General features: G+C 40.5%; 5 protein-coding genes and 1 long non-coding RNA gene across 6 annotated transcripts; 2 read left to right on the top strand and 4 right to left on the bottom strand.

The window, feature by feature from the left end:
* Window positions 1-1,036: 1,036 nt before the first annotated feature.
* LOC104817803 (xyloglucan endotransglucosylase/hydrolase protein 22-like) lies at window positions 1,037-2,417 on the bottom strand. The gene is made up of 3 exons (XM_010547126.1): window positions 2,082-2,417; window positions 1,799-1,992; window positions 1,037-1,572 (listed from the first exon to the last, which is right to left on the bottom strand). The coding sequence occupies exons 1-3, from the start codon at window positions 2,352-2,354 to the stop codon at window positions 1,188-1,190; spliced, it is 852 nt and encodes a 283-aa protein (XP_010545428.1). The 5' UTR covers window positions 2,355-2,417; the 3' UTR covers window positions 1,037-1,187.
* Window positions 2,418-4,034: 1,617 nt separating this feature from the next.
* LOC104817800 (probable xyloglucan endotransglucosylase/hydrolase protein 23) lies at window positions 4,035-5,427 on the bottom strand. The gene is made up of 3 exons (XM_010547124.2): window positions 4,961-5,427; window positions 4,609-4,802; window positions 4,035-4,519 (listed from the first exon to the last, which is right to left on the bottom strand). The coding sequence occupies exons 1-3, from the start codon at window positions 5,333-5,335 to the stop codon at window positions 4,135-4,137; spliced, it is 954 nt and encodes a 317-aa protein (XP_010545426.1). The 5' UTR covers window positions 5,336-5,427; the 3' UTR covers window positions 4,035-4,134.
* On the top strand, window positions 5,368-5,871 carry LOC104817801. The gene is made up of 2 exons (XR_772571.1): window positions 5,368-5,459; window positions 5,552-5,871. It is a non-coding gene; the product is annotated as an uncharacterized LOC104817801 (long non-coding RNA).
* LOC104817802 (26S proteasome non-ATPase regulatory subunit 11 homolog) lies at window positions 5,640-7,864 on the bottom strand. Its single transcript, XM_010547125.1, has 2 exons — window positions 7,711-7,864; window positions 5,640-7,197 (listed from the first exon to the last, which is right to left on the bottom strand). Exon 2 carries the CDS (start codon window positions 7,166-7,168, stop codon window positions 5,900-5,902), a length of 1,269 nt encoding a protein of 422 aa, XP_010545427.1. The 5' UTR covers window positions 7,169-7,197; window positions 7,711-7,864; the 3' UTR covers window positions 5,640-5,899.
* Window positions 7,865-8,950: 1,086 nt separating this feature from the next.
* LOC104817799 (probable xyloglucan endotransglucosylase/hydrolase protein 23) lies at window positions 8,951-10,221 on the top strand. The gene is made up of 3 exons (XM_010547123.2): window positions 8,951-9,300; window positions 9,393-9,586; window positions 9,683-10,221. The coding sequence occupies exons 1-3, from the start codon at window positions 9,019-9,021 to the stop codon at window positions 10,077-10,079; spliced, it is 873 nt and encodes a 290-aa protein (XP_010545425.1). The 5' UTR covers window positions 8,951-9,018; the 3' UTR covers window positions 10,080-10,221.
* Window positions 10,222-10,309: 88 nt separating this feature from the next.
* On the bottom strand, window positions 10,310-10,901 carry LOC104818117 (nicotianamine synthase-like). Its single transcript, XM_010547573.1, has 2 exons — window positions 10,668-10,901; window positions 10,310-10,591 (listed from the first exon to the last, which is right to left on the bottom strand). Exons 1-2 carry the CDS (start codon window positions 10,899-10,901, stop codon window positions 10,310-10,312), a joined length of 516 nt encoding a protein of 171 aa, XP_010545875.1.
* Between the last annotated feature and the right edge of the window lie 525 nt (window positions 10,902-11,426).

The following is an 11,426-nucleotide window of genomic DNA, read 5'->3' as shown; positions in this document are numbered from 1 at the left end:
ATATATATATATATATATATATATTTCAATTGATTTTTCAATTAAAATCCAAATTTTCATTCGATGTCCGTTGGAATTTTTTTTTAAAATTTTCAAAAAAATTTCCAACCGGCATCCGTTGGAATTCGGTTGGAATTTTTTTAAAAAAAATTTCCAAAAAAAATTCCAACCGGCATCCGTTGGAATTTCGTTGGAATTTTTTTAAAAATTTTCAAAAAAATTTCCAACCGGCATCCGTTGGAATTCCGTTGGAATTGTTTTCTAACAAACATCCGTTGGAACTCCGTTAAAAATTTGCAACCGATTTTTCCAACGTTAATCCGTTGGAAATTTCCAATCCAATTTTTCAATTGAATACGTTGAAAATTCCGTTAAAAATTTCCAACGGGTGTTTCCAACGGATACCCGTTGGAAATTTTCAACGGAATTTTAACGGAAATCGTCGTTGAAAACCGTTGAAAATCCGTTGGAATTCGAGGATTTTTTTGTAGTGATTGTAGCAAGAAATTTGTAAGAGAGATGATGATGGGGGGGGGGGGGGAGACGACGCCGAAGAAGAATAATCGAGAAGGAAAGGCGAAGCAGAGGTTCTTGGTTCGGCGATGGCCAGAAGATCACTGCACACGTGGCATTTCCTTTAATTGTGTTAGTTCCCTAAACTTCTCAATCGGAATATTCGCGTTGGTTGATCTCTCCTGCCGGTGAGAATATACGCACCGCCACCGCGCGTGCCCTTCCCCTCGTATTAAATTCATTTTTATATTTTAGACAAATAATCCATTGGAATATTTACTAATTTAACTCAAAGTATTTAATAATTTTTGTTCCTTCTTATTTTTTTCTTTATATCAATAACATATGTATATAAAAATATACAGCAGATTTAAAATATTTTTATATTATATTAGATTTTAAGGGTTTTTTCTTCTTTCTTTATAGTTTTAGAATTCCGATAACTCATCCGCTGGCATTGATGCTGTTAACTTATTTCAAATGTTAGGTTATGTACACACACACGGACCAGTAACCCCAAAAGGATAAAGAAAGTTATATGGGCTCGAATATTTCATTGAATAAATAAACAATAGGACAATTCTATTATTTGATACCATTAAATATTAAGAAAAGAATATAAACAAATTGAATTGATAAACAACATAAACATATAATTAAGGAAGAGAATATATTCAGGGCAAGATGCATTCTCGAGGCAGGCCCTGCGGGAACCTGTTGGAATCTCTGCAGTAATCGTAAATCATGAACCGTTTCCTAATCCATCTCATCCTCTTCTGACCGGTCGCGTCCACTTTCTGAGACAACCACGCGGTTGACTTCGACCGGCAAGAGGACCGGCCCTTCGACCAGACACAAGCGTCGTCGGCTTTGAAGTTGCGGTAATAAGCCGTGAAGGGAGCCTTGGACCAGTCCGTCTTGACCAGACCTCCTCTCGTGGCCCATTCATCGGCGTTCCAAAGGCTCGAGTACACTCTCATCGGTTGGTTCTTCGGGAAATTCACTCCACTTGTCTCCATGTTCCTAAATTCTCGTATCGGTGTCCCATCAACAGTGAAACTATAAAAGATTTAAAAACAATTAAAGTAAATATCGTTAGAGAGTATTTAAATTCGTCTAAACAAGTTCGTTCACGTTTAGTTGGTCTCAAACCCGAAAAAAGAAGAAAGATTGTGTAACATAATGTTATATCTTTTTTAAGCAATGAATTCATGAGTGAACTACGATTTATGATTCAACATTTAATAAACTCATGGTTATAATATATACATATATATATGCTTACATGATTATGTGGGGATTCCAAGTGATGGAGTAAGTATGAAAATCGGCTGTCGGGTCGAACCAAAGGTGAAATTGTTGCTCTCTATCACCTTTGCCTTGGGTGTACACATTGGTGTGTAGAGTGTACGGGTCACCACTCAAGTTGCCCAAGAACTCAAAATCGATCTCATCCCATGTCGAACCGGGTGATTTCATCTGCACAAATCAAGATCAAATATAATTACAACATTACTTAATCGTATATATAGATATGTAAAGATATGAATGTATATACGGTTACGTACGTAGAAGGTGGTGACAGTTCCAGCAGAATTGCCAGGGACAAGCTTGATCTGCATCTCGACTTTGCCGTACAGATACTCGTGTTTGGATTGAAACCCCGAGCCCGAGGCTTTGTCCAAAGACAGGCTCAGACCTCTCCCATTGTTCATAATCTTACCTCGACCGTCTCCCCAAGTTACGTCCACGTCCCGGTAGAAGTTGCACGACGCAAAATCCAAACCCAAGAAACAAGACAACAAGAACAAGAACAAGACCGATGTACTGGAAGGAGCCATTAGATAGTACTGAAACAGAAGTGATTGAGTTATGATTTTATGCTGTCTGAAATGAAATTGAGAACACGTTCGAAGTGTTTCTATTTATAGTGATGGAGAGAGGAAGGTTCCTCTAATGGCTAGAAATGAAAAAAAAAAATGGGCTGTGTCCAGTTGTGCCTCTTTGTATTATCTGTAAAAGCTGTCGGCTCACAAACTCAAAGCATGCAAATTCGTTACTATTAATTTAAATTATAGAATGAATGTCAAACGCGGTTTAATTACTTGAGTAATAATTTAACATGGTTTATTATTGTTTTGTATTTTAATCCCGTATAGGGAAATTTCAACCGAGAACAGCCATTATATATATATATATATATTGTCCCATTTGGTTCGATGTTGATTTATAATTATATATGAAAATTATTTATGATTTTCAGCTACCAAAATATTATTAGAATTTAGGTTTATCTCTCGAGAGAAAAAGTTAAATATGGTTATTAAAAAAAAAACAATGCGAGTCAATATTCATTATAATAAGAGACGGAAACCCAACAATATTTAATATATAAATGCCTAGATATAACCTTGAAGCAAAGAAAGTTTAACTGAATAGCTTGATTGTGCAAAAGGAACTACAAAAGCGTGTTTTTCGATTACAGGTATCTTGTTTTGGTAACCGATGCAATTTTAGACTCCGCAAATAATGCATGGAAATTATAATTCGGTTTGACAATTAATCGACCGATCGATTTAAAAAAAAAAAAAAAGAAAGTTATCAATTATAATGGATATATATATATATAAGAAGAATAAAGGTATGTATGAGGCATTTAGTATGGAAAGTATGGTTATATTTTGATCCAATATTTGACTTTCACATGAATTTATGGAAGAAACATTGAAAAATAATGTATAAGATGGCCAATCTGTAAAAAGGGTCAAGTTGCCACACTATCACATGTTTCATCATGCAGTCTCATGTCACATGATTCCGCACTTGTTATTGTACCTCGCATGATCCTAATCCATTCTCCACATCTTCCATCCACATATTCATGATGAGAATAGCTAGATCACAAAGAAAAAGGTCATATATATATATATATATATATGTGTGTGTGTGTGTGTGTGTGAAAGCATGTGCATGCATATATATATATATATGTATATATAATATTCACATGCAATGATTTCATTAGGCCATGGTTTCAGGCTAGTGGGCCGAAATTAAATTGGGCTGCTTATTCATAGTTCATCCGGGGTCATCTGACAGATGGAGGTACACGTTGAAATCTATATACGCGCTCCTTTCGAGAGTAACTACACGCGCCGGCGCCACATTTCGATTCATCAGTCAGACTCCCTTTTTTGTGGCTGGGCATCTCGAGGTTCGATTTCAATTTGATGTTTTTATAAAAATTTTACCATTCGATTATTATACTACGTTCCATTTGTTCTGATTTCGGGAAATATTTTATTTTTTAAGAAATTGGAAATATTTGATTTTTCGAGTTTTTTAATATTCAATTCGAATCGGTTTAGTTGATGCCCGCTCTAGTCAAAAGGGCGTTTCTTGAACGACTTTTTGATTAAAAAGTTGCGCTTTTTTACGAATAAAATATTAATGAAGATTTGTATGAATACCAAGTATGATTCACGCTTTCATTTTATAATCTCTGGCTCAAAGATTATAAATGGAGTTCCATTGACGTCGTTTATTAATTAACCCAAACTTATATTAATCTTGTTTTGGCTAAACAACTGAAACACAGACATAATTTACATGCGAAGTCTCTCATTGAACACCGCATTCAGGAGGAAATCCCACACGAAATCTCTCGGTATCAGTACAGTAATCATATATCATGAAGTTGCTTTGGACCCACTTGAGTCTCTTCAAGCTATTCGCACTAAGCTCTTCCCTGAACCATGGGCCCGAGCCGCCGCAAGAGGGCGAGCCGGTTACGGGCCAGACACAGGCTCTACAGTCATAGTTCCTGTAAGAAGCCGTGAACGGAGCTTTGGACCAGTCTGTCTTTACGAGACCGCCTCTCGTCGCCCACTGGTCTGCGTTCCACAAGCTCGAGTGCACTCTCATTGGCTGTCTATCCGGGTACGGCACGTTTTGAGGTGCATTCATGTTCTTGAACTCCCTTATTGGTGTCCCATCCACGTAGAATCTGCCAAGATTCGTCAAAACCCAAGATTCAGAATCGTTTTTTTCCCCAAAGTTACAGTCTTTAAGATACGACACAAGACTGTATATTACATGATGGTCTTAGGGTTCCATAGAATGGAATAAGAGTGGAAATCAATGGTGGGATCGAACCAAAGACGGAACTGTTGTTCTCTGTCGCCTTTACCACGTGTGATGATATTGGTGTGGACAGTGTAAGGATTTCCACTCAGATTCCCCAAGAACTCGAAGTCTATCTCATCCCACGTTGCTCCTACCGATGCCAGCTGCACTTGCATTGTTTTACACACGTGTAAGATCAAGATAACAAAATTAAAATCATTTCTTTTTGCATTGTTCAATTTATTGTATTGTATTCAATCATATATCTTAGCGACTTTTATATATTCAATGCCGGATTGCAGAGTGCAGAGTTTTGTCTTACATAGTAAGAGGTGACAGTGCCAGCAGAGTTGCCAGGGACAAGCTTGAGCTGCATCGAGATCTTACCGAACAGGAACTGATCTTTGGACTGGAAGGCAGAGCCTGATTCTTTGTCAAGCGACAACGTCAGAATCTCACCGTTGTCCAGTATCTTAGCTCTGTCTCCTCCCCACACAATTTCAACTTCTCCGCCGAAACCGAGGCCCAGCACTATGCCCATCAGAGAGCATGACACGAGAGCCCCAAAGATCGAAACTTGGGAACAACCCATGTCTTGTTTCCAGGAAAGAAATGGCGGGTTGGGCGAATCTGGTGATGGAGCGGTGAGAATTTGTAGTAACTGCGGAGAGATTCGGGAGAGGAGAGATAGTGACATTTGGGTGAGAAGGAGAAGTTACGGAGAAGTGGTGAGCGCCAAGTAGCGGGCCTAAGGGGAGGTAAGAAGGTACAGATGGACTAAGGAGAGTGAAAAGGCTCTTCTCGACACATAGAAAAGACTGGTAAATTTTCAAATTAAGTGACGTTTTATGCAATAATCTCACCGCCGGTTTTTCTTCTGCATACACTCGACCGTTAATCAAACCCTTTATAGGTACAAGACAACGACCGTTTCCAGTTCATTCGATACTGAGATGCAAGACACGGACCATTTCGAGATCAATCCGACTTATGCTCTGTTCTCCCAAAAACAGGTGGATCTGCAATTACCAGCCCGGTTACAATCTTACCATCCATACAATGAGAGAGAGAGAGCAACAAGAGCAGTTGCATCTCTATTTCAGGATCATAAGGTAGACCATCATTGGGAAAAATTCAGACAGTTCTTCTCCATCAAGCAGCAATGCATTGGGGAGTTAAACGATGTCTAAACTGACAAACGAGAACAACAAAAAAAAAAGAAAAAAAATGAGACCCGGGAGAAAATGGGCGAGTGACGAACTCAAGCCATGATTTTGGCAGAGCGGGCATAGAGGCTGTCCACAACTTTCCCCATGTTGGAAATGGTATCCAGAGTAGCAGAGTAGATGGCATCAGTCTTTACATCTTCGAATATGATGAGGCAGCCAGCTCCCTGATCCAATGTTCCGGCAAATTTCTTGTCCAGGATCATCTGCGAGAGCTTTTTCTCAACATGGTCAACAGGCAGCTCGATCAGCTCTGCAATATGAGGGATCTCGACCCGGGAGAACGGCTCGATAAGGCGGCATAGGTTTTGCTCCAGAAGGGTATCGTAGAGCGACGAGAGATGCCTGTGGACAATCGGGTCTTCCTCTAACTGTGCCTTGTAGTCACGAAGCGCATTCTCAAACAATTTCAAGGACCTCTTTCCGTGAGCATCAGCAACTGCTTTCATGGCATCCAAGTCCGGACCAACGTATTGGAGTCCAGCCTTTGAGGAGATTATACTGGTAACATCATCAGCTTGGCTGACCATGATCTTGCATAGCAACATATATTTCAGACTGAAAATGGCCCTCGGATCTCCAAGAGCGTTGAAGGACTCAAAGGCTTCGAAGAAGTAACTGTAAGCAGTTTTGTAGTCTTTCTCTTCCGCATGAAGAATCCCGCTCTGCAGATCAATGGTGCCTTGCTGGGCTGGCGGGACATATATAGCGTTTGCAGCCGTCCTAGCAGCGGTAAGAGCAGCTTTCGCCTTGGGTAAGTTTCTCAACGAGAAATGAAGTTTACTCTCAAGCAAATCTATGTCGACTAGAAGAAGCTTGTCATCTAGTCTCCTGACCTCCTTGACCAAGTTTGTGAGAAGTGCCAAAGCTTCGACATACTCCTTGTTCTCCATTAACAGAGCCGCCAGTCTCGCCTCTACTCGCTGCCTGAGGAAAGTACGCTTCTCGGCCCGGGTCCAATCCACCATTTCTTTGCAGAGAGTGATTTGGAGATCGGTAGTTCCGGGAATCTTGGCAACAGCATCAATGATTCCTCGGACTATTTTCGCAGTTTTGGCTTTGGGGATGAGTGAAAAGAAAGGTCTCAGCTGGACAAGAAGTTGCCGGAGATCCTCTGCTTTGTTTTCTTGCGTGAGAATGTCGGAAAGGTTTGTGACCGCCTGTTCCTTTATCCGCAGAGCTTCTGGAGACGATGAAGGGTCTTCCAGTACACTGTAAAGTATAGAAATTGCCTCGGATGGGCTCTTTGCTTCTAAAGCCTTGGCGACAGAATCTGTCGTGGCGGGAAGGTTTGATGTAGCCATGGCGAAATCGATATGAAACCAATCGGTCCCTGAAATCAAAGTATAATAGATGGGTTCATGCAAAGTTCAATGAACTTTCCATTCAATCAAATGACCCCTCTCTCATGGCTTCAGAAATTCAGATAAATCCACACTATTCAAACTAATCTCCTCTATTCAGAAACTGGAATTATCAAACATCGAAATCACAAACGAATCTACTGTGAAAAGCCAGGAGATTCATAACACTGCCGCTGAAAATCGATGAAAAAAACAAGCAAAAGGGAAGATCAACACGAATGTTTTGTGATGAAAGCGGCAAATCAAATGCTCGAAGCGAATAACCTAATCCACTGAGACGATCCTACAAGCAAAAAAACCCAGAAAAATCAAGCCCTAAAAAACGAAGCCCCAGGAGCTAGAAGAAGAGCATGTCAGCACCCATTCAATCGATTCGATGCCCAGATTTAGCTGATGAAAACCATAAATGTGGCAGAAACACAACAAAAAGCACATAAAAATTACAGCTATACAAGCATACGACAAACCCTAAAAGCCCAAACCTCGGGATCCGATAGAATCTGTGACTTGATATTCCGTGAGAACAAACTTGTAAGAGCGACCAGAAACAGAAACAGGAAGGGCAAGAGAAGATCTCAAATCATTTTCCCACAGGCAGACCTAACCTCCGGAACAAGAGAGGCACTGCAGAAGAGATTTTCCATTTTCTACTCCTCGCTTAATTAGTCAACGGATGATTGACCCTGACACAACACAATGGGCTTCATATTCAAGGCCCAACTAAAGGCCCATTATGTATCCAACGAGCATATTAATTGATAAAACTGTAGGCTTCATTTTCAAGGCCCAACTCAAGGCCCAAAACGCTAAGATGTACTAACATGGGTTTTAACTAATTACGAGAAAATACACATATTCCTGAAATTTACCTTCGTATAAGCTAAGCTACAGCAGAAACATTAAAACCATAAATTTCTTTAATTGTAAGCTGTTGATGAACAAAATACGAAATTGTACAATTATGTAAACCTTATTAAATATAAAAGCATACTACATTATGTACCAATCTGATTAATAATAATATAGCCAAATAACTGATAAATCAATATATATTGTCTTATTAAGCCCATTGGTATAAAAAATCATATTCTAATTTCACGTTATCAGTGACTTTCAAATATTTATGAACCGATGGCAAGCAAATGCATAATTTAACCTAAAACTTAGCTGTAATCTAACGAGCAAGAAAGAGGGGGCGAACTCGTCTTTTTACTTTCTGCCACAACCACTACCACTGCCAAAATCTTTCAATGTGGCATCACATTATTTCTGTCATACAAAAGAAATTATTTCTATAATTGTTCCACAAGTTTGTCGTTTTTATTTCATTTTAACAACACCAGAAATACTTCTCTATGGTTTAATAGACATATTTTAACAAAAAAAAATGTAATAATCATAACACCATAGGTTAAAAGGTTAACAAATCAAATATCCAAAAACACAATATTACCAAAGTAGGATTGAAATTTATATGATATACAGTGAAACACCTCCCCAAATTCGTATAGAATTTAGTAATTTAAAAATGATAAAAGGAAAAAATAAAAAAAAAGGTGGCTAAAAACGCGTCTCGAATTAGGAGCCCCAACTTTGGTGATATTTTCCAGCTGTCGGATTCGACCACTACACTAGCCTCCGCGTTTTTTGTCCACCCACTCCGTACGAACCTTCCCCTCCGACCGCCTCTGTTCCTGTATATATACATACACGCAAATCCATCTCACAACACACCCAAAAAACATCAAGAACGTGAAAAATCCATAATAGAAACTTGCAAGCGAACAGCAATGGCAATCTCTTCTTCTTCTTCTTCTTCGATGCTGCTATTTCCTCTGTTATTGGCTGGTGTGCTCTTGCCCTCTGTTGTGGCCAATTTCTACCAGAATGTGGAGATAACGTGGGGAGACGGACGTGGGCAAATCAAGAACAATGGCGATCTTCTCACTCTCTCCCTCGACAAGCCTTCCGGCTCCGGGTTTCAGTCCAAGAACGAGTACCTGTACGGCAAAATCGACATGCAGCTCAAGCTCGTCGCCGGAAACTCCGCCGGAACAGTCACTGCCTATTACGTAAGTGAAAGTGACCGGATTTCTGTTACTTAAACGGCGTGGAATGATTTTTCGCTTAATGTGTTTTGGATTGTTTTTGTTTCTTGATTCAGTTGAAGTCGCCTGGAACAACGTGGGACGAGATCGATTTCGAGTTCTTGGGAAATCTCAGTGGCGACCCTTACACTCTCCACACTAATGTCTTCACGCAGGGCAAGGGCAACAGGGAACAGCAGTTCAAACTCTGGTTCGACCCGACAGCAGATTTCCACTCTTACTCCATTCTCTGGAACCCACAACGCATCATGTAAATAAACCCCTCACTCTTCGATTCACTCGATTCTTGATTCAAGAATTTAGCTTAGCTCTAACCCTTCTCCTTTCTGAATCCCTCTCATTACAGATTCTCTGTGGATGGGACTCCGATCAGAGAATTCAAGAACATGGAATCTCAAGGTGTTCTATTTCCGAAGAACCAGCCGATGAGAATGTACTCAAGCCTATGGAACGCCGACGACTGGGCCACGAGGGGCGGTCTCGTCAAGACCGACTGGTCGCAGGCTCCATTCACGGCCTCCTACCGCAACTTCAAGGAGGATGCATGCGTCTGGTCCAACGGCAAATCCTCCTGTCCGAACGGGTCGAGCCAGGGGACAAGCGGATCCTGGTTATCTCAAGAACTGGACACGACCAGTCAGGAGCGGATGAGATGGGTACAGAAGAGCTACATGATCTACAACTACTGTACGGACACCAACAGGTTCCCTCAGGGTCTCCCAAAGGAATGCATTGCCGCGTAGAGCTATATATATATATATTCTTTGTTTGTTGTATATCGTAAATCTTTATTTATTTATTTTTGGGCAGATCAAATTTTGTTTTATCAATTCGATTGTAATTCTTTGGCGGTGAATTTGAGTAACATGGCTAGCTTTCCATCTATACAGACAACATAATGCCCGAAAATCTCGATAAGCGAAACAAAGGTTTGAGTCGGGCCATATGAAGATGGTTGTTCCATGACTCACATTTAAACCCTCGGGATCAGACAGAAGGTTTGCGAGCAAGGATGACAGTTGATGACATCGTCCATCGGATGAAACACAGAGATTACTTGGAAGCCAAGCAAGTGAGCCTCCTCGACGACAGGGTACAAGAAAGCTCTCGCACCCTTTGCACTCCTCACTAGCAAATACCCTCCTTTCTTCATGTATTTACGGATATGCCCAATGATCTTTGCCTTCTCCTCTCCACTCATCCCCACCAGGGCAGCCATGAAAACACAGTCGTACTCTGCAAATTCTTCCTTCAACTGTTACACAAAAAAAAAAAATCTATTTTAAACATCCAAACCTAATCTTAGTTTTGGTGGCACTTATCAACGTTACCTCCATCACATCACGTGTCAAAAACTTCATCCTTTCCTCGAGCGCATGGTCAGAAGCCGCGATCTTTCTCGCCAATTCGTTCGCGGTCGGGTCAATGTCGAAGTTGTCGAAATGTGTGGTTGTCATGCGACGTGTGGCCATGACGAAGGAAGTGAGAGGCATCGGACCAGAACCCACGAAAGCCACTTTCTTGGAACGCAAGACACCATTGTCGGACAGGATTCTCTGCTCCATAGCCGCCAGTTTCATGTAGTTTTCGCAGTACGGGAACGCGTTAAGGTTGTTCCAAGGCTCGGGAAGTTGTCAACACTCGCCCTGCGAACTCTAGTTCTAATAGCCCTTCGACCCGGCCACATAGTCTAATAAGGCTCTCACGCATGACCTGATCATACATACAGATAGGAATAATGAAGACGGTGCATTGGATTTAAATAGGTTGGTCGATTTTCAGGTTTCGGTTTGGTATTTGTTGGATTTGGTTCGCGAAAAGTTTATTCGATTATATAAAAATTATATCAAACAACTTAAACCGGATCGGTTCCGTTTGGAATAATTTTGTTACATGAACAACAATCAAGAATTAAAACTTGATATTAACACATATATTCATATATAAAGGTCGATAATTCGAGTTATAGCTCGAAATTTATTAGATTCGGTTTGATAACGGTTTATTCGTAAATATAACAAATTAAAACCAAATGTCATTCGGTTTGGTTCGGTTTTCGAAAAGAATCAACCTGAACATATGGAGGGAAA

This window comes from Tarenaya hassleriana, unplaced genomic scaffold, assembly GCF_000463585.1.
Source record: "Tarenaya hassleriana unplaced genomic scaffold, ASM46358v1 Cleome28, whole genome shotgun sequence".
NCBI classification, from domain to species: Eukaryota; Viridiplantae; Streptophyta; class Magnoliopsida; order Brassicales; family Cleomaceae; genus Tarenaya; species Tarenaya hassleriana.
The sequence above is the reverse complement of the archived record's forward strand: the minus strand, read 5'-3'. Positions and strand labels throughout refer to the sequence as shown.